General features: G+C 37.7%; 1 protein-coding gene across 1 annotated transcript in view; it reads left to right on the top strand.

Moving 5' to 3' along the window:
• The first annotated feature begins 224 nt into the window (after positions 1-224).
• The window catches only part of CIP2A (cellular inhibitor of PP2A), a 335,048-nt gene continuing 310,186 nt past the window's right edge, over positions 225-25,086 (top strand). The window contains exons 1-5 of the mRNA XM_053707535.1: positions 225-630; positions 6,241-6,388; positions 18,713-18,825; positions 21,986-22,080; positions 22,834-22,930. Coding sequence (XP_053563510.1) covers positions 529-630; positions 6,241-6,388; positions 18,713-18,825; positions 21,986-22,080; positions 22,834-22,930 — 555 coding nt within the window. The 5' untranslated portion in view covers positions 225-528. The remainder of the gene's footprint in view (positions 631-6,240; positions 6,389-18,712; positions 18,826-21,985; positions 22,081-22,833; positions 22,931-25,086) is intronic.

Genomic DNA, 25,086 nt, shown 5'->3' on the forward strand with positions numbered 1-25,086 from the left:
TCACGAATAAGAAACAGCTTGAATAAGAAACCAACTTCCTTGTCGTCATTGATATGATATTTATAAAACTAATGCTTATTGCTTACTAAGTTACTATTGCTCTGCTCAGCCCTGTAACTTGTATTTATTTTCCTACCTACGCCTTAACCCGCCCACAAAAATACGCCTACTGAGTACTGACGTCTTATTCTGTCCCCAAATCCACTGTGTTGTTTGTGGCACCTAGGCTTTTTTGAAATTATATAGTTGATATTTACGAAAACATTTACTAAAGCACGTCATATAATATATTTATAGCTTATAGTTCTACTACACTTTGAATATTGTACAATATAAAGTACAGTTCTTGCCTTCTCCGATCGCGTTTCTACCTTTTCTGTCCCCTGCAGGATCCCGTCGTTTTGTGTCATCACAGTCCTGTAAAACAATATGGAAGATTAGAGCGCCAAATCTGATTTGACTACTGCTGTTCTCTGTAAATAGGTTTAGGGGTGTTCGTACTGATTCTGTGGCGCTTCCCGATCAACTATGGATGCGGCCTCCTGTATGAAAACCTTGTTGCTGGCAGCCGCGCAATACAAGAGTTGCAAGAACGAGAATAACGGGGCTGCTCTGCAGAGGCAACTAGAGGTAAAAGTGCTACAACTAGAGGACAGTACTTGTGAAAAGAGAGATCTCAATGTATTCAACAGAACATTCGTACTTAGTTTATGAAATTGGATTAATGGAAATAATATTACAAACTATCGAAAGTGGATTTACAGTATTAACCCCTCAGTTGTATATTTCTCGGTTTGTCCAAACTAATTGTGACAGCTGATTGTAGCTAGATGTCATTCATACAATTGCTGATTATTGTTAGTATTTTTATTCCTTACTGTATCTTAAAGGGACACTGAACCCAATTTTTTTTCTTTTGTAATTCAGAAAGAGCATGCAATTTTAAGCAACTTTCTAATTTACTTCTATTATCATTTTTTTTCTTTGTTCTCTTGCAATCATTATTTGAAAAAGAAGGCATCTAAGCTTTTTTTTGGTTTCAGGACTCTGGACAGCACTTTTTTATTGGTGGATGAATTTATCCACCAATCAGCAAGGACAACCCAGGTTGTTCACCAAAAATGGGCCGGCATCTAAGCTTACATTCTTGCATTTCAAATAAAGATACCAAGAGAATGAAGAACATTTTATAATAGGAGTAAATTAGAAAGTTGCTTAAAATGTCATGCTCAATCTGAATCACGAAAGAAATTTTTTGGGTACAGTGTCCCTTTAAGGAATTAAGCATGACGTTTTCCAGGACACACTATCCATTTTATGTTAAAGGGACAGTAAAGTAAAAATTAAACTTTCATGAGTGTGCAATTTTAAACGTTCCAATTTTTTCTATTATCAAATTTGCTTTGTGTTTTGGTATTCTTCATTGAAGACCTTAGGGCTAGATTTATCAACCCTGAGGCGTACAGGGGCGTGTATACGCGCCCCTGTACGCCTCAGCTCGCCTGTGGCGGGGCGCAATTACCCGCAGGTAATTAACATTGCACACGAGCGCAATTTTGCGCTCGCGTACAATCCCGCGCACAGCCAATCACGCGCGGGCAGGAGCTGTCAATCTCCTCGGTCGGACTCGACCGAGGAGATTGAATTTCGCCAGAATAGATGTGGCGAGGATGTTAGGGAAGCAGCGGTCTGGTGACCGCTGCTTGATAAATCGCGGCAAGCAAGTTCTTGTGAGAACTTGTTGCCGCAAGGGCTTGATAAATCTAGGTAGGTTTATAGGAGCATGGACGTGTCTAGCATTCTATTACAGCAGTATTTGTAACAGTGTAACATTGCTATAAACCATGTTGTAAACACTGCTGCTAGTTGGCTGAAGACATGCTCCTGAGCTCACCTAGGATTACTCTTCAACAAAAGATACTAAGAGAATTAGGCAAAATTTATAACCGAAGTAGATTGGAAAGTTGTCTAAAAATGAATGCGCTCTCCAATCAATTTAAAGTGAAAGTCAACCCTAGCGTTTGTGAAACACTAGGACTGACTATTGAAAAAAAAAAAAAATTGGACTTTCATTCATGAAGTATATCAAACTTCATGCTGAAAGCTCCTTTTTTTTCAAGCGATTGCCGTTCTGAGCTGCTCAGGCAGCCCACGGCAGAAATTTATTTTGCTAAGAGATAACATTTTCACCTCTTAGGAAATAGCGTTCGGGAAATCCAGATCCCATAGGCGCCAAGCCGGATTTACTGCACAGCTATTGGCTAAGAGGTGAAAACGTCACCTCTAAAGCAAAGCAGCGATCTTCCGTGGGTTCCTTAGCAGCTCAAAACAGCGATTGCTTAAAACAAATCAAGGAGCTTTCTGCATGAAGTATCTTATACTTCATGAATGAAAGTCCCCTTTATTTGTTTCAATAGTCAATCCTTCGTTCACAAATACTAGGGTTGACTTTCACTTTGTTTAATTTTAAATTTACTGTGCCGAATTTGAACTTCTGCATTTTGGCAATGCAAGACACAACATTTAAGCTAAGCTGTCCTGGGTTGTCTGAGATTTTACCTGAATGGGTTTCACAAGCTGGCAGCGTGTTAAGATATGTAGTGCAAGGTGTTAGGCATTGGTGTCCGCAGAAATTATTTCGGGGGGTGGTGGGTGGAATTAAAAGTAAACAGATAATTGTCTAAAACCAACAGGCCTGGTTTTCATTATAGCTGAACTAGTGCACATGTGAAGTAATCAGCTGATCAGGAACCATGGTTACTAACCTGCTCTCACCCATCAGCTGATTATTTCACCTGACCACTAGTTCAGCTATAATGAAAACCAGGCCTGTTGGGGGTACGTGAGGACCGTGTTTGGGAAACTCTAAAGAATCGTACCACCAGTGCATAATGCTATATGACACGACAGTGCCAGTGATTGCAGTGCAAGCTCAAATTGGGCAATTTTTCTCACTGAAGAATGGTTAGGACTTGGAGTTTGGAGGGAGATACTCTCATTTTTGGAAGGATTTGTAAACCTAGGCAAATGCAGCATGTTGCATTAGGGTATGCATCAAATGTGTGTGTATATTTACACAAATGAATTATAAATGTTTAATAAATACTTTCCTTTATGCTACATAATTTAATCTCAAAGACTGATGTGCACACATTCAGAAAAGTACAAGTTAATACATATGCCTAGTTGAGCACAATGACAATCACATATAGTGTGGATTTGATTTAAGGGATACTGAACCCACATTTTTTATTTCACGATTCAGACAGCATGCAATTTTAAGCAACTTTCTAATTTACTCCTATTATCAATTTTTATTCGTTCTCTTGGTATCTTTATTTGAAAAAGCAGGAATGTAAGCTAACAAGCCGGCCAATCTTTGGTTCAGCTTGCTGATTGGTGGCTAAATGCAGCCAGCAATCACTGTCCAGGGTCTGAAACAAAAATGGGCGTGATTGGGGGGCTGTTGTCAAAGAGCTGAGCGGATGTTGAACTGTTAAATGATTGTGGGCATTGATTTTTATCTAACTCTTTCACTGCTGTTTTTAGTTTTAACATCAGTTTCAGTGCTTTTTGCATGTTGCCACATAAATCTGAGGAATCTGTTGGCGCTCTACAAATAACCGATAATAATAATAATTTTTATATATATATATGATAGATAGATGACTGCAAGCAAATTGTTATGAGTGCCCCCAAATCGAACAATAATTTATCTGTGGCCAGTATCATAGCTTTCTGTATCACGGAAAAAATCATGAGTTATGTGTAATAGTTTCTTAGTCTTGTAGTATTATTTTTAAAGTAGACTTCAATTAATAAATATTTGCAGTTCTCATGGTGTAAGAGAGTATGCAATATATTATGTTTAAAATACATTTTTAATTACACAACTCTAAAACAATACTTTATTTTCTGCTGAACTAAATGTAAATGCTTAATTAATAGTTGAGCAATAAAATACTTGTATTTTCTCCCCTGTGTAGGCAATGCTCTATGCTCAGATGCAGAACTTTTTTTACTATAATATAGTGCAGTAGTTGAAACTTGCATTGCAAATTAGCTGCAGACAAAAAAAATGTGTAAAATTGTCTCTTGAATAAATTTGTTTCCTTTTCTCTTGATCTACCATAGAAATGTAGTAATAATATAAAAAAAAGGTGCATTGCTCATACGAATGTGTTACATTATGAAAGATGCAGACTGGGGAAGGCTAAGGGGCGGGTTTGAAAAAAATCTGAGAGCCAGTCAATAATCATGACAGTTCACTTCAAACAGCACTTTGCTCTGGATGCACAGTGATGAGGAAAACTTACAGTGCAGCCCGAGCACAGCTCTGTTTAAAGATAACAGCCTAATGTGGAACAGCGTTGCAAAGTTAAAGCGCTTACAGTTCCTGCATGTGTACTGTTCTTTCTGCAGGCAGACATGCATTTTCTGCAATGACATTTCAGATCACTGCATGTTCTGCCTTGGGGGCTCTATGCACCTCTGTCTGTGCCATGCTAGCAATCTGCTTTCAGGGTGCATACAGATATAGCATTTAGCAGCTAATATCCATGTTATATTTCTATTAATCTTATTTACCAATTTAATTATTAAACACAAATTTGCCTGACAACTGTATGCACTAACATCCCAGAGCAGTAGTGTTCAGCTGCTTTAAAAGAACTAGCATTTTATCATCCCTTTAAGGATGTGTGTGTGTGTATTTTTCTATATAAACCAATCAATTAGCAAATATTTAGCAAGCTAAGATTACAGATTCAGGTATATACAAACTGTATCCACAGAGAAGCACTGAGATTAGCTACTTGAAAATTAGGACATGAGGTGAGATAGAGTTAAAGTAGGCTATACAGATGTGTTGTTGGTGCAAATGAAAAGAAATATAATATTGGAATGTGAGCCCTGGTTTAGAGTTTTGAGAGGGGAAAAGCCAAGGCATAGGAAATAACAAATAGAGGTGTGTTTGGGCATCACACGTAATTTGTGCTACACAGTTAGGCAGCATGCTCACCCATATGTGCTGACGTACTCCAGTGCTGCACATCTGCTTCAGAAATATTTGCACCCCGTCGGCTGCTGACGCAGTGCGAGACAGTACTGCTGTTGTATTAGGCAACTAACACCCACCCCCTAAGAGCAATCTGGTCCCCAAGTGCTTCCGGGCTGGGACGAAGCTATTAGGTAGCATTTTAAAGGCCAGCGGGAAGGTGCCTCACATTAGAGCCCACAGTAGCGTTCGCCAGCACAGCCGCCACCGGGGGCGGTTGTTGAGCGCTTGCTTGATGATTCAAAGTGAACAAGCAGCCCTAGCAGGAAAGACAGCACACTTGGAAGTTAGAGGAAATAGAGTGGTGGATGTGTTGCTGCAGGGGTGTTTTGTTCCGGGGTGGTAGCAGCCAGGATTACAGGAATGGGTGTCTGAAGCTCATCACTGCTGTACACCAGGACAAACTGTCCTGAGAACATGCACATCCGGTATTGATGGGATTCAGTTATAAACATATTGAAAAATATTACTAGCATGTGAGTGAACAACTTTTGCAGTACTTTTTCAGACTAAAATCACTGCCACACCCTTTACCGTGTAGTCTAAAAATAATCCAACCGCACCAGGCTAAATTTTAGGTGCGGCTGGGATTGGCTGCCTTCGGGGCTTAGTGGGGACGCCCATGGGTGTCTTGGGCTCAAAACCATGGCACCATGGACAAAATTTAAGGCGCCAGTGGCAGGTTTGTTGAGCCCTGTTCTAGAAGATCTAGAAAAAATGGACTTCAGAGGTTATATATTTACTTTATTTAAATATATATTTAAGGCCCATATACAGATTTGGCAAAAGCTCTGTTTATTCCAGGTCAATAGTGACGAGGTCACAGGAAAGGAGATTTAATCTCCAACAACGCAAATATATCTTCACTGTAAGAGCAATCATATTGGGGAAATCATTGCCTAAGAAGGTAGTAAATGTCAATAGTTACCTTAGGTAAATTTAAGAATTCAGGGATATGATTTCTTGTGTTAAATAGGTCAGTTTTGTATTAATTTAAACTCAATTTGAGCTCCTTTTAATATAAATCAAGTAGGATCTGTATGGGTTGAACTTGATGGACTTCTTTCTTTTTACAACCTCATCTACAATGTTGTGTAACTAATACAGGAGGAGTAGGAAATTGCCCTGATTCAAATTGCTTACAATTTAGATATCTAAACTTGTCTTACATTTTTCTTTTACAGGTGATCTTTGGTCTTAAACTGAACAGACTGTTTGCATCAAACCAAATATTACCAAGTGAATGTTTAAGTAGTCTTGTGGAACTTATTGAAGATCCAAACACAAGCCCTGCTATAGCTTTAAAGACAATTAATTTACTTTCTAGTTTAGGTAAGTTTAAAATGTTGGTCTTTTTTTTTTGGATAAATTTGGAGGGCTGTAGTATACAATCATGTGTATCACTCCTTAGTTTTCTTTCATGTAATTAGCAAGAGTCCATGAGCTAGTGACGTATGGGATATACATTCCTACCAGGAGGGGCAAAGTTTCCCAAACCTTAAAATGCCTATAAATACACCCTTCACCACACCCACAATTCAGTTTTACAAACTTTGCCTCCCATGGAGGTGGTGAAGTAAGTTTGTGCTTGATTCTACGTTGATATGCGCTTCGCAGCAGGCTGAAGCCCGGTTTTCCTCTCAGAGTGCAGTGAATGTCAGAGGGATGTGAGAGAGAGCATTGCCTATTTGAATACAATGGTCTTCCTCTAGGGGATCTATTTCATAGGTTCTCTGTTATCAGTCGTAGAGATTTCTTCTCCTACCTCCCTTTTCAGATCGACGATATACTCTTATATACCATTACCTCTACTGATTCTCGTTTCAGTACTGGTTTGGCTATCTACTTTATGTAGATGAGTGTCTTAGGGTAAATAAGTCTTATTTCTATTTATGACACTCAAAGCTATGGTTGGGCACTTTATAAGTAAAGTTCTAAATATATGTGTTTAAACTTATATTTGCCATGATTCAGGATAATCAGTATTCCTTCATTCAGACTGTCAGTTTCATTTTTTGGGAAAATGCATATAAATTTATTTTTTCTTACCTTAAATTTTCAATTGATTTTTAAAAAAAAATTGCGGGCTGTTAGGCTCGCAGGTGCAGAAAATGCTTCTATTTATTGCGTCATTTTGACTTTTTTGGTGCAAAAATTTCGTCATTTCCGGCGTCATAGTTGGCGCCGGAAGTTTTTACGTAATTGCGTCATTTTTGACGTATGTGTATTGCAGAGGTTTTTTTGGCGCCAAAAAATATGGGCGTCATTCTTGGCGCCACAATGTGTGGGCGTTATACTTGGCGCCAAAAATATGGGCGTTATTCCTGGCGCCAGTTTTTTTCACACTATTTTAGTCTCACTATTCAGTTGCTTCTGGTTTTCTAGAAGCTTGTTTCATTTTGCATTTTTCCCATTCCTGAAACTGCCATTTAAGGAATTTGATAATTTTGCTTTATATGTTGTTTTTTCTTTTACATATTGCAAGATGTCACTACCTGACCCTGGATCAGAATCTACTTCTGGAAAGACGCTGCCTGATGTCGGTTCTACCAAAGCTAAGTGCATTTGTTGTAAACTTTTGGTAACTGTTCCTCCGGCTGTTGTTTGTGATACTTGTCATGATAAGTTTTCAAACGCAGATAGTATTTCCATTAGTAATAATCCATTACCTGTTGTTGTTCCTTCAACATCTAATGTTCAGGATGTTTGTTTCTAAATCTATTCGGAAGGCTCTGTCTGTTATTCCTCCTTCTTCTAAACGTAAGAGGTCTTTTATAACTTCACATATTTCAGATGAATTTTTAAATGACCGCCATCATTCTGACTTATCTATTTCTGATGTGGATCTATCTGATTCAGAAGATTCTACCTCAGATATTGACACTGATAAATCTTCATATTTATTTAAGATGGAGTTTATTCGTTCTTTACTTAAGGAAGTGTTGATTGCTTTAGATATGGAGGAGTCTAGTCCTCATGATATTAAAACTACTAAGCGTTTAAATGCAGTTTTTAAACCTCCTGTGGTTATTCCAGAAGTTTTTCCAGTTCCTGATGGTATTTCAGAAGTAATTTCTAGGGAATGGAATAGTCTGGGTACTTCATTTACTCCTTCTCCAAGGTTTAAGAAATTGTACCCTTTGCCATCTGATAGATTAGAGTTTTGGGATAAAATCCCCAAAGTTGATGGGGCTATTTCTACTCTTGCTAAACGTACTACTATTCCTACGGCAGATAGTACTTCGTTTAAAGATCCTTTAGATAGGAAGCTTGAATCCTTTCTAAGGAAGGCTTACTTATGTTCAGGTAATCTTCTTAGACCTGCTATTTCTTTGGCTGATGTTGTTGCAGCTTCAACTTTCTGGTTGGAGGCTTTAGCGCAACAAGTGTCAGACCATAATGTTTATAGCATTATTAAACTCCTTCAACATGCTAATAACTTTGTGTGATGCCATTTTCAATATCATTAGAATTGATGTCAGGTACATGTCTTTAGCTAGAAGAGCTTTATGGCTTAAGTCTTAGAATGCAGATATGACTTCTAAGTCAACATTGCTTTCTCTTTCTTTCCAAGGTAATAAATTGTTTGGTTCTCAGTTACACGCAATAATTTCAACTGTTACTGGGGGGAAGGGAGCCTTTTTACCTCAGGATAAAAAATCTAAAGGTAAATATAGGGCTGCTAATCGTTTTCGTTCCTTTCGTCAGAATAAGGAACAAAAGCCTGACCCTTCCTCTAAAGGAACAGTTTCCGTTTGGAAACCTTCTCCAGTCTGGAATAAATCCAAGCCTTTTAGAAAGTCAAAACCAGCTCCCAAATCTGCATGAAGGTGCGGCCCTCATTCCAGCTCAGCTGGTAGGGGGCAGGTTACGATTTTTCAAAGATGTTTGGATCAATTCGATTCAAAGTATTTGGATTCAGAACATAGTTTCACAAGGGTACAGAATAGGTTTCAAGGTAAGGCCGCCTGTGAAAAGATTTTTTTCTTTCACGCATTCCAGTAAACCCAGTGAAGGCTCAAGCGTTTCTGAAATGTGTTTCAGATCTGGAGTCAGCTGGGGTAATTATATTCCAGTTCCAGTTCTGGAACGGGGCCTGGGGTTTTTTTCAAATCTGTTCATTGTTCCAAAGAAAGAGAATTCTTTCAGACCAGTTCTGGATCTAAAAATATTGAATCGTTATGTAAGGATACCAACATTAAAAATGGTGACTATAAGGACTATTCTGCCTTTTTGTTCAGCAAGGGCATTATATGTCCACAATAGACTTACAGGATGCATATCTTCATATTCCAATTCATCCGGATCACTATCAGTTCCTGAGATTCTCTTTTCTAGACAAGCATTACCAGTTTGTTGCTCTTCCTTTTGGTCTAGCTGCAGCCCCAAGGATCTTTTCGAAGGTTCTTGTGTCCTTCTCTCTGTAATCGGGGAGCAGGGTATTGCAGTATTTCCTTATTTGGACGATATCTTGGTACTTGCTCAGTCTTTACATTCTGCAGAATCTCACACGAATCAACTTGCGTTGTTTCTTCAAAGACATGGTTGGAGGATCAATTTACCACAGAGTTCCTTGATTCCTCAGACAAGGGTAACCTTTTTAGGTTTCCAAATAGATTCAGTGTCCACGACTTTGTCTCTTACAGAAAAGAGACGTCTGAAATTGGTTTCAGCTTGTCGAAACCTTCAGTCTCAATCTTTCCCTTCGGTAGCTTTATGCATGGAAATTTTAGGTCTCATGACTGCTGCATCGGACGCAATCCCTTTTGCTAGTTTTCACATGGGACCTCTCCAGCTTTTGTATGCTGAATCAATGGTGCAGGGATTATACAAAGATATCACAATTAATATCCTTAAATCCCAATGTTCATTCTTCTCTGACTTGGTGGTTGGATCACCATCGTTTAGTTCAAGGGGCCTCTTTTGTTCGTCCAACCTGGACTGTGATCTCAACAGATGCAAGTCTTTTAGGTTGGGGAGCTGTATGGGGATCTCTGACAGCGCAGGGGGTTTGGGAATCTCAGGAGGCGAGATTACCAATCAATATTTTGGAACTCCGTGCGATTTTCAGAGCTCTTCAATTCTGGCCTCTTCTGAAGAGAGAATCTTTTTTTTTCAGACAGACAATGTCACAACTGTGGCATATGTCAATCATCAAGGGGGGACTCGCAGTCCTCAGGCTATGATAGAAGTATCTCGGATACTTGTATGGGCGGAATCCAGCTCCTGTCTAATTTCTGGGGTTCACATCCCAGGTATAGACAATTGGGAAGCGGATTATCTTAGTCGCCAGACGTTACATCCGGGCGAATGGTCTCTTCACCCAGAGGTATTTCTTCAGATTGTATAAATCTGGGGGCTTCCAGAAATAGATCTGATGGCCTCTCCTCTAAACAAGAAACTTCCCAGGTATCTGTCCAGATCCAGGGATCTTCAGGCGGAAGCAGTGGACGCGTTGTCACTTCCTTGGAATTATCAACCTGCTTATATCTTTCCGCCTCTAGTTCTTCTTCCAAGAGTGATTTCCAAAATCCTAATGGAGCGTTTGTTTGTACTGCTGGTGGCTCCAGCATGGCCGCACAGGTTTTGGTATGCGGATCTCGTTCGGATGGCAAGTTGCCAACCTTGGACACTTCCGTTAAAGCCAGACCTCCTATCTCAAGCCCCTTTTTTCCATCAGGATCTCAAATCATTAAATTTGAAGGTATGGAGATTTAACGCTTAATTCTTAGTCATAGAGGTTTCTCTGATTCAGTGATTAATACTATGTTACAGGCTCGCAAATCTGTGTCTAGGAAGATCTATTACCGAGTCTGGAAGACTTACATTTCTTGGTGTTCTTCACATAAATTCTCTTGGCATTCTTTTAGAATTCCTAGAATTTTACAATTTCTTCAAGATGGTTTGGATAAGGGTTTTCTGCAAGTTCCTTGAAAGGACAAATCTCTGCTCTTTCGGTTCTTTTTCACTGAAAGATTGCTAATCATCCTGATATTCATTGTTTTGTACAGGCTTTGGTTCGAATCAAGCCTGTCATTAAGTCAATTTCTCCTCCTTGGAGTCTTAATTTGGTTCTGAGGGCTTTACAGGCTCCTCCGTTTGAACCTATGTATTCTCTGGATATTAAATTACTTTCCTGGAAAGTTTTGTTCCTTTTGGCCATCTCTTCTGCTAGAAGAGTTTCTGAATTATCTGCTCTTTCTTGTGAATCTCCTTTTCTGATTTTTCATCAGGATAAGGCGGTGTTGCAGACTTCATTTCAATTTTTACCTAAAGTTGTGAATTCTAACAACATTAGTAGAGAAATTGTTGTCCCTTCATTGTGTCCTAATCCTAAGAATTCTCTGGAGAGATCTTTACATTCTTTGGATGTAGTTAGAGCTTTGAAATATTATGTTGAAGCAACTAAAGATTTCAGAAAGACTTCTAGACTATTTATCTTGTCTGGTTCTAGGAAAGGTCAGAAGGCTTCTGCCATTTCTTTGGCGTCTTGGTTAAAGGGACAGTCTAGGCCAAAATAAACTTTCATGATTCAGATAGAGCATGTAATTTTAAACAATTTTACAATTTACTTTTATCACCAATTTTGCTTTGTTCTCTTGGTATTCTTAGTTGAAAGCTTAACCTAGGAGGTTCATATGCTAATTTCTTAGACCTTGAAGCCCACCTCTTTCAGATTGCATTTTAACAGTTTTTTCACCACTAGAGGGTGTTAGTTCACGTATTTCATATAGATAATACTGTGCTCGTGCACGAGAAGTTATCTGGGAGCAGGCACTGATTGGCTAGACTGCAAGTCTGTCAAAAGAACTGAAAAAAGGGGCAGTTTGCAGAGGCTTAGATACAAGATAATCACAGAGGTTAAAAGTATATTATTATAACTGTGTTGGTTATGCAAAACTGGGAAATGGGTAATAAAGGGATTATATATCTTTTAAAACAATAAAAATTCTGGTGTAGACTGTCCCTTTAAAGTCTTTGATTTATCATGCTTATGTGGAGTCGGGTAAATCCCCGCCTCAAAGGATTACGGCTCATTCTACTAGGTCAGTTTCTACTTCCTGGGCTTTTAGGAATGAAGCTTCTGTTGATCAGATTTGCAAAGCAGCAACTTGGTCTTCTTTGCATGCTTTTACTAAATTCTACCATTTTGATGTTTTCTCTTCTTCTGAAGCAGTTTTTGGTAGAAAAGTACTTCAGGCAGCCGTTTCAGTTTGATTCTTCTGCTTATAATTTCATTTTTTTTCATTATAAGATTAAAACTTTTTGATTTGGGTTGTGGATTATTTTTTCAGCGGAATTGGCTGTCTTTATTTTATCCCTCCCTCTCTAGTGACTCTTGCGTGGAAGTTCCACATCTTGGGTATCTGCTATCCCATACGTCACTAGCTCATGGACTCTTGCTAATTACATGAAAGAAAACATAATTTATGTAAGAACTTACCTGATTCATTTCTTTCATATTAGCAAGAGTCCATGAGGCCCACCCTTTTTGTGGTGGTTATGATTTTTTTGTATAAAGCACAATTATTCCAATTCCTTATTTTTTTTATGCTTTTGCTCCTTTCTCATCACCCCACTTCTTGGCTATTCATTAAACTGAATTGTTGGTGGGGTGAGGGGTGTATTTATAGGCATTTTAAGGTTTGGGAAACTTTGCCCCTCCTGGTAGGAATGTATATCCCATACGTCACTAGCTCATGGACTCTTGCTAATATGAAAGAAATTAATTTATCAGGTAAGTTCTTACATAAATTATGCTTTTTAAATGCTGATCAGATTTTTTTTTTTTGAGTACCATGTGCCGTTTATATTCTCTACAAGACATGTTTTATTGGGATTTTTGTTATCTTGTAGCCCATTATGTGATCTGTTTTTAACCGGATAGAATTGTGGTTCACTTAGTTTTTTCTGAAATTTGAGTATATAGTAAGTGGAATTTTTTTTTTTGTTTATTGTCAATTCTTCCAAAATTTAGAGTACATCAGAGTATGATGTTTCCCTCACTTGTATTTGGGTTGGATATACCTTTTTATTAGCCATACAAGTTTTGAAACTCACAATTTAGTAAGATCTGATTTTCTATAATCTCAATTCTGTGTATGATGTGCTTAAAGGGACATTGGTACTGCAAAATTGTTTTCCTCTTAATGTATTTACAGTGACGGCTTCAGAGTTTAAAATGTATGGGAAACTTCTCTGTATTCTTCTGTATTTTTGCATATGAAATAGCAGTCTCGTAATTAAAGCCAAAACCCAATGAAATGGGCTGTGCTTGTATGGAGAGCAGATCACAGCTTATCTTATCTCCATATACACAGTGAGACCAATACTTAAAGTGAGTGTAAATTTTGATGCTTAAGTGCCCAGTTTTTAAAAATGCGATTAAAAACTGGGGCACTTTAATTCATCAAAATTTAGATTTCATTCCTGTTGTGAAAATAAACTTACCTTTTAATCTTGACAGCAGCTCCAGCTTCCTCCACCCGTCGCAAAGCCTCTTCCTGGGTCTAAAATGAGGAATCCGGCTTCCTCCAATCACGGCATTGAATCAGACACTGATTCCAGGGGGGGGGGGAGCTTAGATTGGAGGATGACCTATCCATCATTTCTGACATCAGAAATGGCTTGCGACGACCGGATGAAGCTCGAGCTGCTGTCAAGATTAAAAGGCAAGTATTTTTCCACAACACAAGTGAAATGTAAATTTTGATGAATTCAAGTGTCCCTGTTTTTAATAGAATTTTTAAAAACCGTGCACTTTAGCAACAAAATTTACATTCACTTTAAGGCCCAATGAACAAAAACTTGCCGCCATTGAGAGAAATCACACCAAACTTTTTTTTTTTTCTCTATACCTTATTGTAATATGACAGCCTCTCCTTCACATACAGAACCCTGCATAGTGAGATAAACATCTCTCAAGGTACAAATTGTGTTTCTAAAATTATTGGAGAGGCCTAGCTGTTATGTCGAGACTTCTTAGATCTCACATAAGTGGAGATCAATATCAAGTTCTATTCAGGACACGCTAAACTCACAAAAAAAACTACCATCTCCAGAATAAATCGCCACATGCAGTGATCCTTCTCTCTCTGAAACAGACCTGCAGCACCAATTACTCTACCTCTTTTGACCGGTTTCCCTCTTATCTTTTCCTCTCTTACTTCTTCTGAATCTCTCAACTCAGATACTTATTTCTTCTCCCCCTTATGTATCGAATGTAATACAAAAGAACCTCTACTTGGCACCATAATTGCAAATTGCAGAGATTAGAGACTGAACTAATCTTCCTTTTTTAAGATGTCTCTACCACCCTCATTGTGTACTTGGTTTTTGCTCTACTCCTGCTGATCTTCCAGAACCAGCCCCTTGCCAAGTTACAAAGACTGATAAAAAAAATTTCTATGCCTTTCCTTGTTGTTTCCTTTTTTATGCATAAGTTCTTTAATAAACAAGATACATACCAAAAAAAAAGTTTTTAATGCACATTTCTTCCATATAGTTGTGAGAGTCCATGAGCCTTGAGATGTGGGATTGAATTCCTGCCATTAGGAGGAGGCAAAGATACTCTGAACACCAATAGCTTTTAAACCCTCCCACATCCTTGTGTATCTGTGTGTTGTTTTTTTTTTTTTTTTTTTTATCTTTGCCTTCACCGGACTAGGTGCTCCAAATTCTACATTTTAAAGGAATTCTTAGACATATCTGAGACCCTTTACCCCCTCACAGTGCCTGTGCATGGTGATGGCTAGCGTGCACTCTTACATTATTTTAACCTTTTATTGGTTTCTCTTAGCAGAGGTAACAAATTAACCTCTATTATGTCTTTGGGATCGGAAGCAATTTTAATATCCAAGTATTCTACTGTCTTATCTGTCCATTTAAAAGGGAATTTCTGCTTTAAGCTCTTTAGGGAGTCTTCTACAATATTAGCATGTAATGCTATCGATTTTTCTATATTCAATTTATATAGCGATACACAGCTGAAATCCTCTATTTCTTTGAATATCTTCTTTTATAGACTGGGTTGGATTGGATATCGTCGGTAAAGCATCACCTGCATATAAATTGACCTTTATCTGCCTCTGGGATACATTCAAGCCCTCCATTCTTTTATTGTTCCTTATAGCTGTGGCAAAGGCCTTAATTACCAGAACATACAGGAGAGGAGACACCCCTGTCTGGTTCCATTGGATATTGGGAACCAGGCAGAGGTGAACCCCACCTATGGATAAAAAATATATATTTCTCAAAGAGCCAACATATATTTCGAGTTCCCCAGTAGATGGCACTCTCTCACAAAAAACACTAAAAAAAGACAGTGAAACCTCGACACTGTGTATGTGTGTGTATATATATATATATATATATATATATATATATATATATATATATATATATATATATATATATATATATATATATATATATATATATATATATATATATATATATATATATATTTAGATTTTTGGAAAAAATGTGTATTTTGAGTGTGCCTAAAGTAATTCTTAGATAAGAAATTACTCTGTCTTAATTTGTGTATTTATTAGATTATTATTGAACCCCACCCCTCTCACTCTGGCAGCTGGTGAGGAGTAGGGACACATTAATAAATTATATATATAATATGCAAGTAGAATCCCAGATTCAAAATATATCTTAGGAAGCTCTAGGTCCACCAGCGCTCCAGATGAGGGGTATAATAAATAATCCTCAAAAATAACAATAAATACAGTAGGTGAATACTGAATATGCTAATGGCTGCAGCTAACCTAAGTCGAAGGTAGATTCTCTGTATCCCCCCTCTAGAGAAAAAAATGAAATAGAATAATAAGGTTAGCGCTACCTAGCATATAATGTGAAAAACTAGTATGAATAGAAGAATAATAACATAAAATATATAAAATACCACATGTATAAATAAATAAAACACATATGTAGTAATAATATGTTGAAAGTCTTAAAACTCAAAAGGAGAGACACATGAACAGTTCATATAAATCCAATGCTTCTTCAAACTTCCAATCCCCCTATGGATGTGCACTTACTTTACCTGACCTCAATCAGTATGAGGTAAGCAGAGACGTAATCACTTGCCAAAAAACCCGCTGTCTGCAAAAGCCTCTTGTATAGAATACAGGAACACCTTTTGAACTTGGAGTATTCACGGTTAAAAACTTTCAAATCCTCTTTCGGTAGAGTAAGGTAGAAAGGATGGAAAGCACTTCCAGGTGCAGTACAGACAAACGGACTTCACAGCCGCCCAGCTGACTGAACTCCACAGCAAACAGTTGGAAACACTCCATAGAATCCCAAAATTGGTGTAGCAAAAATCCACCACAGCCAGCAGCAGCAGCGTGCACACAGGAAGTAAATGGGAGGAGCTGTGGAGTTCAGTCAGCTGGGCAGCTGTGAAGTCCGTTTGTCTGTACTGCACCTGGAAGTGCTTTCCATCCTTTCTACCTTACTCTACCGAAAGAGGATTTGAAAGTTTTTAACCGTGAATACTCCAAGTTCAAAAGGTGTTCCTGTATTCTATACAAGAGGCTTTTGCAGACAGCGGGTTTTTTGACAAGTGATTACGTCTCTGCTTACCTCATACTGATTGAGGTCAGGTAAAGTAAGTGCACATCCATAGGGGGATTGGAAGTTTGAAGAAGCATTGGATTTATATGAACTGTTCATGTGTCGCTCCTTTTGAGTTTTAAGACTTTCAACCAATTATTACTACATATGTGTTTTATTTATTTATACATGTGGTATTTCATATATTTTATGTTATTATTCTTCTATTCATACTAGTTTTTCACATTATATGCTAGGTAGCGCTAACCTTATTATTCTAATAAATATATATATATATATTTACCCTGGAACCCATAGTTTCTCTATCTCACTCCTAAATGACCAGTTTACTGGGTCAAAAGCTTTTTCTCCATCTAAAGCGAGAATTACAAACGGGTAATTTTTCTTATTAACTATATCTATAACATCAATAAGCCTCCTAATATTGTTTGTGGATGATCCCACTTGATCCAGGTTCACTAAAGAGGGAATCGCTTCTTTTAATCTAGCTGCTAATAAAGCTGTATATATTTCAATATCTGAATTTAAAAGTGATATAGGGTGGTAGTTGGTTATCTTTAGTGGGTCTTTGCATTTTTTTAGGAATTGGTACTATTTCACCCTGTATCATCTCTTGGGGAATTTCTGTACCTTTCAAAATTTTATTAAATGCTTGTGCTAGAGGTCCAGCTATTTTATCAATACTATATGTATAAAATGTATTGCTATAGCCATCAGGACCTGATGCTTTACCATTTTTTAGATTATGTATAACCTTTATAACTTCATCTGTTGTAATCTGTTCATTTAGAGTCCTACATTGTTCTAATGAGAGTTTAGGCAAACTCAATTTATTCAAATAGTCTCTAATCTATGATGATGTAAATGAGTTTTCAAAATTATATAAGTTATAGTAGTACGTCCTAAATGCCTCTGCAATTTTATCTGGTAAGAAGATCAATTTATGCTCAACCTAGGAGAGTTTCTGAACTGTCGGCTCTTTTGTGTGAATCTCCTTACCTTATTTTTTACCAGGATAAGGTTGTATTGAGAACTCAATATTGCTTTTTTCCGAAAGTAGTGTCATCTGAGAACATAAACCAGGAGATTGTAGTTCCTTATGTTCAAATCCAAAAGACTCTAAAGAGAGACATTTGCATAATCTAGATGTTAGAGCATTAAAATAAGTTTTATTTGGTGTTTAAATATTGACAAAACAAGTGTAAAGTTTGTGTCTGTAAAACAATGGGAGCTGCCATGTTGTAACTTAGGTTACCTTCTCTGCTGTGGCCAATTAGAGAGTTATAAATAGGTCACTAGAGTGTGCAGCCAATAACTGTGGAATATTACGGTGTTCTGCACTTCCATTTCTAACAGGAACTGAAACGCTCACAATTTCAAATTGGAATTACAGGAAAAGGGGACAAAATAATAAAAGTATACTACAGAATTTTTTTTTATTTATATACATGATTTATAATTTTATATTACCATCTCAAAGTGTTTAATGTCCCTTTAAGAATGAGGCTTCTGTTGAACATATTTGCAAGGCTGTGGCTTGGCCTTCATTACATACATTTACTAAATCATTTTAATGTTTTTGCCTCTTCAGAGTTGTGTTTTGGCAGAAAAGTCCTTCAGGCTACAGGGTCTTGTAAATAGAACTGCTAATTTTTCTTTTTGTCCGACCCATTTTTTTTTTTTTTTTTTTTTTTTATGTAGTCCAAAGCATGGGTATTTGATCCCACATGTCATGGACTCTTACCACCTTATGAAAGAAAACATAGTTTATGCTTATCTGATATATTTCTTCATCAGATAAGCATAAACTAGTCCACGAGACCCGCCCAGTTCAATTTTTTTTATTTGCACCTCTAGATACCGTGCTTTTTCCTTTTCTGATTTTATTTTCCCTCTGCTCTTGGTATTTGGTGTATCTTTACCTCCTCCTAGTGGCAGGAACTTAATCCCACATGTCAAGGCTCGTGGACACTCAACACCAAAGGAATTTATCAGGTAAGCATAAATTATTACTATTTGGTTTTTCTGTGTGATTAACATATGCGTATCCTTTAATTTCTTAAGCTGTTGACAAGGAAACCAGAGAAGCTCTTCATGCAACTTACAGCCTCACAAACGTGTTAGCTGGAGTAATTCATCGTTACAGCTCCATCTTAAATGATCCTGTTTTGTTACAGGTATAGTTCATAGTAAAGCCACTTGCTGCATGTTGATAACATTGATATGTGCTTTATGAATAGTCCTAGATAATTATTGTGCTCTGCCTTTCTTATGACCTTACATTTGTTCATTATCTTATTTGTCTGTATTAAAAACTAAAATGTTAAGGAGTTGGGTTATGCTGGAACACTATCTCACTAAATTTCCTCACCTGCTGGCTTTAGCAAACAAAACTGGCAACTATCCCAACCAACCCTCGCATTAACCTAAAACGCATTTGCAACTTGGGACCGCCTGATAGCTAAACTGGGAGGCATATCATCAATCCCATCGCCGCTAACCCCACTGCTACGGAATCCAGAATTCCAAATCCACCAAAATAGACCCTCACTAGATATTAACATCCATACTCATTTACCATGTCATATAGTCCTAGACAAGGGGAACCGTATGACAAAAACTAAACTAGTGCACAGAGATGTCCCAGTTCTTTAACAAATGGTATGCATACCTACAACTCTAATCACAAACAACAAAAACCTCCCGTAGGAAGCAGATACCCACTAACAAGGGTAAGGAAAGGAGGTAGAGAAGTTCAATGGGAGGCACTTACAATGGCGAGCCGGCTACTGAGCGTATGTCCCAAGACACTACCAACGCTTTACTTGGTCTCATAAGCGTTTAACACTGATTGTGGGATGCAGTACAACCCCACCTCTCGTGGGGGACTCACCTAGGCGAAACCAGTCTCTTCCCTCGGTGTGGTGTGTGTAGACTCCCGATTCTAAGCCACTATGCTCCCAGCCTTCAGCCCCTAACAATCACGTCAGTGTAATACGACGCGTCCTTTCTGATGCGTCTGGTCCGTTTACCAGGTGAAACCTCCTAGGGAACAGCGATATGGCAGGCGCCCTGAATAGAACTGCTAACGTGGGATCCTGGTCATAGGTAGATAATCCAAAGAAAAAGAGGAATTGTCCCAAACGTAGCAGTGCATTAAAAAGTATCCTTTATTCGAAAATCTTTAAAAACAGCATCAAAGTGTGACAGTAAAACAGGATAGCACTAGGCAGACAGTGTGACAATAAAACAGGATAGCAGTAGGCAGACTGTCTGCCTAGTGCTATCCTGTTTTACTATCACATTTTGATTCTGTTTTTGAAGATTTTCAAATAAAGGATACTTTTTAATGCACTGCTACGTTTGGGACAATTCCTCTTTTTCTTTTGATTATATACCTACAACTCTCCCACATTTTCAGCCACAATCAATCTAGACCAAACCTCACTTGACTATTAAGCCCATTTTGAGCATGCGCAACTCCACAAGGGGGAAATTATCAAAAATATTATTAGATATACACTCTACAAAACTACCAGCTTACACAAAAGCATGGGAGGCTGAATTGCACGTTTCACCAGAATGGACCACTATCTTATGACATATGGTTAATCGCCCTCATCAAATATGAAAGTTCTCTGTAGATGGTACTTAAAGCCTAGTAGACTGGTCAACATACACCCACATACAAACGCTTTTTGCTGGAAAGAATGTGTGCAAGTAGGAACTCTTGCACATATCTAGTGGCATTGCCCAATACTGAAACCCTACTGGCAGGGGATTTGCACAGAAATTAGACGTGCCCTAACACACCAGCTTCCTCACGACCCCTTGATATTCTTATTTAACAAACCGCCCAAATGAATATGTAAATACAAACCATTGCTAACATATCTTATGATTAGCAGAGCCAGGCAGCTGATACCTAGGTTTTGGAAAAAGGTGTCAATACCCAGGATACCGGACTGGAGACATCACATTACACGGTTCTTATCGCTTAAAATGTATCACTATTACCAGACTAACCGCATAAACTATACGGTAAAACTTTACTGGGAAGAATACTTATACTCCACACAATCCACCATCTAATCAATGTGTAGTGTGTCAACCCCAACAATCCACCATCTATTCAATGTGTAGTGTCACTCCCAACATATGACCAAATTAGGGGTGTCAAATGTCTACTTAAAGATTAATGTGCCCTTGAACAATATTGGTATGCTCTGTCTTATAAATCATTAAGACACAACAGGACAGCATCCCTGTTAGTAGCATTAGACTAACATTGTACTAACTAATAACCCAACATTTATGTGGTGTGCCCCAGGAGAACGCTACTTATGAGAATGCATAGTGCCTACTGTAAAGTTTAGTGGAGGACGGATAACGTGCTCTGTAAATAGTTATACTTCAGCTGCAAGTTGTGGGGAAAAAAAATATCCAATGGGCATTAGCAGTGCTGAGGTCATGAATTGCTTTGCTGTGATCTTATAATATTTCACAGTAAGGTTCCCTAAACTGAATCGGAAAATAATACGACTGTGCCTGCATATGCCAGATGCACGCTCCTTTGCAAGTACTGGGACTAGCATCCTGATTACAGTGGGGTGTAAATACTTAGGACATTTTGAGGTAAACATCTTCCTTTTTTACAGAGAGATTTTTAGGTGATATTTTCTAGTCTGCTTTTTACAGCTGTGCTGCATCACTTTCAAGCGCTTCAACATTTGGGTATAATACTCATATGCTAAATCACTTGAAACTGATGCAGTATAACTGTAAAAAGCTGACGGGAAAATAAATATCACCTGAGCATCTCTATGTAAAAAAGGAAGATATTTTACCTCACAATCGCCTCTGCTCAGCAGATTAAGTTCTGTGTAAAATGTTATACTTAGCTGCTGCCCAGCTGCAGGTAAAAAAAATAAATGAAGAAATGAACAGCAGCCAATCAGCATCAGCAGTGCTGAGGTCATGAACTCTTTTACTGTGATCTCATGAGATTTCATAGTAAACTTCCTCAAACTTAATAGGGACATAAGATGAGTGTGCACGAAAGCTGGCTCCTTCCGCTGTCCCGGGGCAGACATACTGAGTTGCTGCTTAGAAGTCCTTTACAATGGGATGTGGCTACTGCAGAATTGTTGAGGTAGAATATCTATCTTTCTTTTTTACATAGAGATGTTCGGGTGATATTTTCCTGTCGGCTTTTTACAGCTATGCTGCATCACTTTCAAGTGTTTCAACATTTGGGTATCATGGCCCTTTAAGAATAACTAACTATTCATTGTGTGTCCTATATTAATAAAAGCTATTTTTTTCTTCCAAAATTAGAGCATTCAGCTGCTGCAAAGACTGACATATAACGTAAGAGTCCTACATGCAAATGTGAATATTGAAGACTTAATTGCTTTTCTGATTAATCGAATGTAAGTAAACGTACAAAAAATTATTTTACATATTTCCGAGCTTCACTAGGAATAAAGCTTTTTTTTTTTGTTTGTTTGTTTTTTCTTTTTCCCATAAAATTATTTTGACAGATGTAGAGGATTAAACAAGATTAATCTAAATAAGTTAACTTCCTTCATTGTTATGGATTCTAGGGTTGCCATGTATGTGTCTAATATTCAACTATACAGTGCAGTATTTTAGCAGGCTTTCCACTAAAATGAATGCAAAATTACTGGAAATGTCCAATGTTTCCAAACTCTCCTGAGTAGGAGCTAAACTTTTTAAAGGTCTCTCACACCTCTATGCATTAAAAACATGGCCCAGAAAAAAAGTTCTACTGCACATGCTCTTTGTTAATGGCAGCCAAGAAGGGTAAAAGATAAATCTGTCTTACTGGCAATAATGGGGATGTTAAATCGCTGGTTTTATGTGTTGTGTAGTCAATTCGGAAACATTTCTGTTCTGTGTGAGCTAGTAGTCAAGGGAGGATCAAATTACTGCTATGTGTGTTACTGGCAAAAGGGTAAACTTATTGATTTGTATGTTACTGGGATAAAACCACTACTCATTTTTGGAAAAAAAATATATCTAATGGGGCCTAAGATAGAGCTTTGTTGTGAAACACCACCTATGCTAAGTAATGTACAAGTGTCTCGTGCAATTGGCAAACCTAGGCATGACAAGGTAAACACATGCTATGATTGTTAATACAACACTTATTTTCTTTCAAGTCAGTCCCCAGAAGATGAGTTAACAATGCCATGCCTTGGACTTATGGCAAACCTTTGTCGACATAATCTTTCAGTTCAAGTATATGTAAAGTCATTGGTAAGTGCATCTGTATCCATTTATTTTTCTTGGGTTGCTGACACTTTAATGTCTGATGCAAAGTAATTGATTTTCACCAAGATATTTCACAAAATGAGTAACCTTAAAAAAGGTTCATTATTTCGAATTGGAGGGTAGCAGATTCAAAAGTAATTTGTGTAAATGCTTCTTTGCAGAAAGATTTGTTTGTAAGGGCACACATTTCTGATAAAAAAAATTAAAGCCTGGTAGATTTTAATTTCACATAAGAACCAAAGGCTGTTTCATTGGGGTAAGAAAAATAAACTACTAGGTATAACTTGCTGGTTTTCATTATAGGTTAAAGAGAAATTGTTCTGTAATTCGTTCTCAACAATCTATTTTACCTGCTACAGTGTATGTAATTGGTTACAAATAGTTATTGTATTTTGTGGTTTGACATAGCTAATTTTGCCTGTTGTAACCCCACCTATACTGAATTACAGTACTGTTTCTAGAACAAATATATAAACAAGAAGGGGAGAAATCAGATGAGGGTTTTGTGTAAATAATTAGATAAGACCTGCTCTCCCTACAAGGTCAGCCTATTTATTATTTTATAGTTTCAATTAGCCGAGTCAGCAAAAGGAGCGATTTCCCATACATTTTAAACTATGCTGCTGGTTATAACAAATTGTCATGCAGGGGGATAGATGATCAAATGCTGTTTTCGGGGATTCTCCCCACTACAGGCCAGGGTTTGTTGGTTGCCTAGAGGGTGGCACTCCCAGACTTATTGGGAAGTGCCACTGATGTCACCATGCATGCACAGGGTGAGGTTCTTCAAACCCCTCAAACTTCGGCTCCCTTAGCAGCTACAAACCTCCATGGTCCCTCATTTGGAGCAATAGCACAAAGAAGATGTTTTAAAAATTAAAGTAAAAAAAAAACCAAGGGGGGGGATTTGCTTTAGAATGGGGCATTATATGCGCAATAAAAACTCAAAACTGGTGCAGGTACAAATCCGGATTTCCTAAATCCAAACTTATTCTAAAATCCAAACTTTTTTTTTTTTTAAATATAATTTTTATTGAGGTTTAGTTAGAGGCATACAAAGATCATAATAGCAGAGTCTTATGTCACATGAGAAAAGGCTTCAATGTTACAGGAGTAATAAAATAAACATGAAAGAGTCGTATAGCCAACAATTTACATAACTTGCAAACATTATACAGATAGAATGCTGATCTTTCAGGAACATTTTATATGACACAATAGATTACTCTTGGGCCAACAAGAGTAACAGGGAATAAAAAGGAAAACTGGAGAGGGTCACTCATGGACCCTTATTGAAAAAACCTCATTTTTTTTTTTTTTATTGTGTAGTGTGATATGATGTCAAGCTCCCTAACTGATAAGCGTATATTTATGATGAAACATTGGAACACCTCCATAAAGTTTACTGAAAGCTGTGTAAAAGTCACATGGGTAGGTGACATGTAATGATGATCAGACCTGCTGATCTGGACAGGGTATATAGACGCATTCCTATTGTACTGTGAAAAAGTAAACACTCAGGGAGCAATTAAAAGCAATAGTACAAGTGCGGTATAGACAAGACAAACCGCCTTGGAAGTTCCCCTAAAGTAGGGGATACATTATTGTAGGGGGGGAGGAGGTGGTGTGTTTAATATTTTCAAATCTATCTCACCGTTTGGGAACTTTTAAAACATAATAGAATGCACGTATAACTACTTTCATCACATAAAAAAAGTAATAGGAAGAATGTAAACATGCAGTAATAAACTCTACCGATAAAGTATAGACAGATATGATACATTGGGTAAGCGGATAGTGAAATAGCCACGTGTAAGGCTATACAACAGGGCATATTAAGAAATGTGATGGGAAAGAATGAACATCTATAACTTTTTAACCCAAAAAAAAACACACATTAACCATGTAAGCAAAGACCCATAATATCGCAAATATCCACATTTCCAACTTTTTGTCCTGCTTTGAAGCTTCTGTAGACATAAATAACTTATTACTCAACATAAAGAAAAGTGAGGAATGCTTCATTAATATCTATGTTGCAAACCATGGATCTTAAGGCATGAGCTATCAAAATGTATGAGAATATATATGAGCCACGCAAGCTTGGGTATTTGGCAACAGGATATTGATAAAATCTATGT

This window comes from Bombina bombina, chromosome 3, assembly GCF_027579735.1.
Source record: "Bombina bombina isolate aBomBom1 chromosome 3, aBomBom1.pri, whole genome shotgun sequence".
In the NCBI taxonomy this organism is placed as follows: Eukaryota; Metazoa; Chordata; class Amphibia; order Anura; family Bombinatoridae; genus Bombina; species Bombina bombina.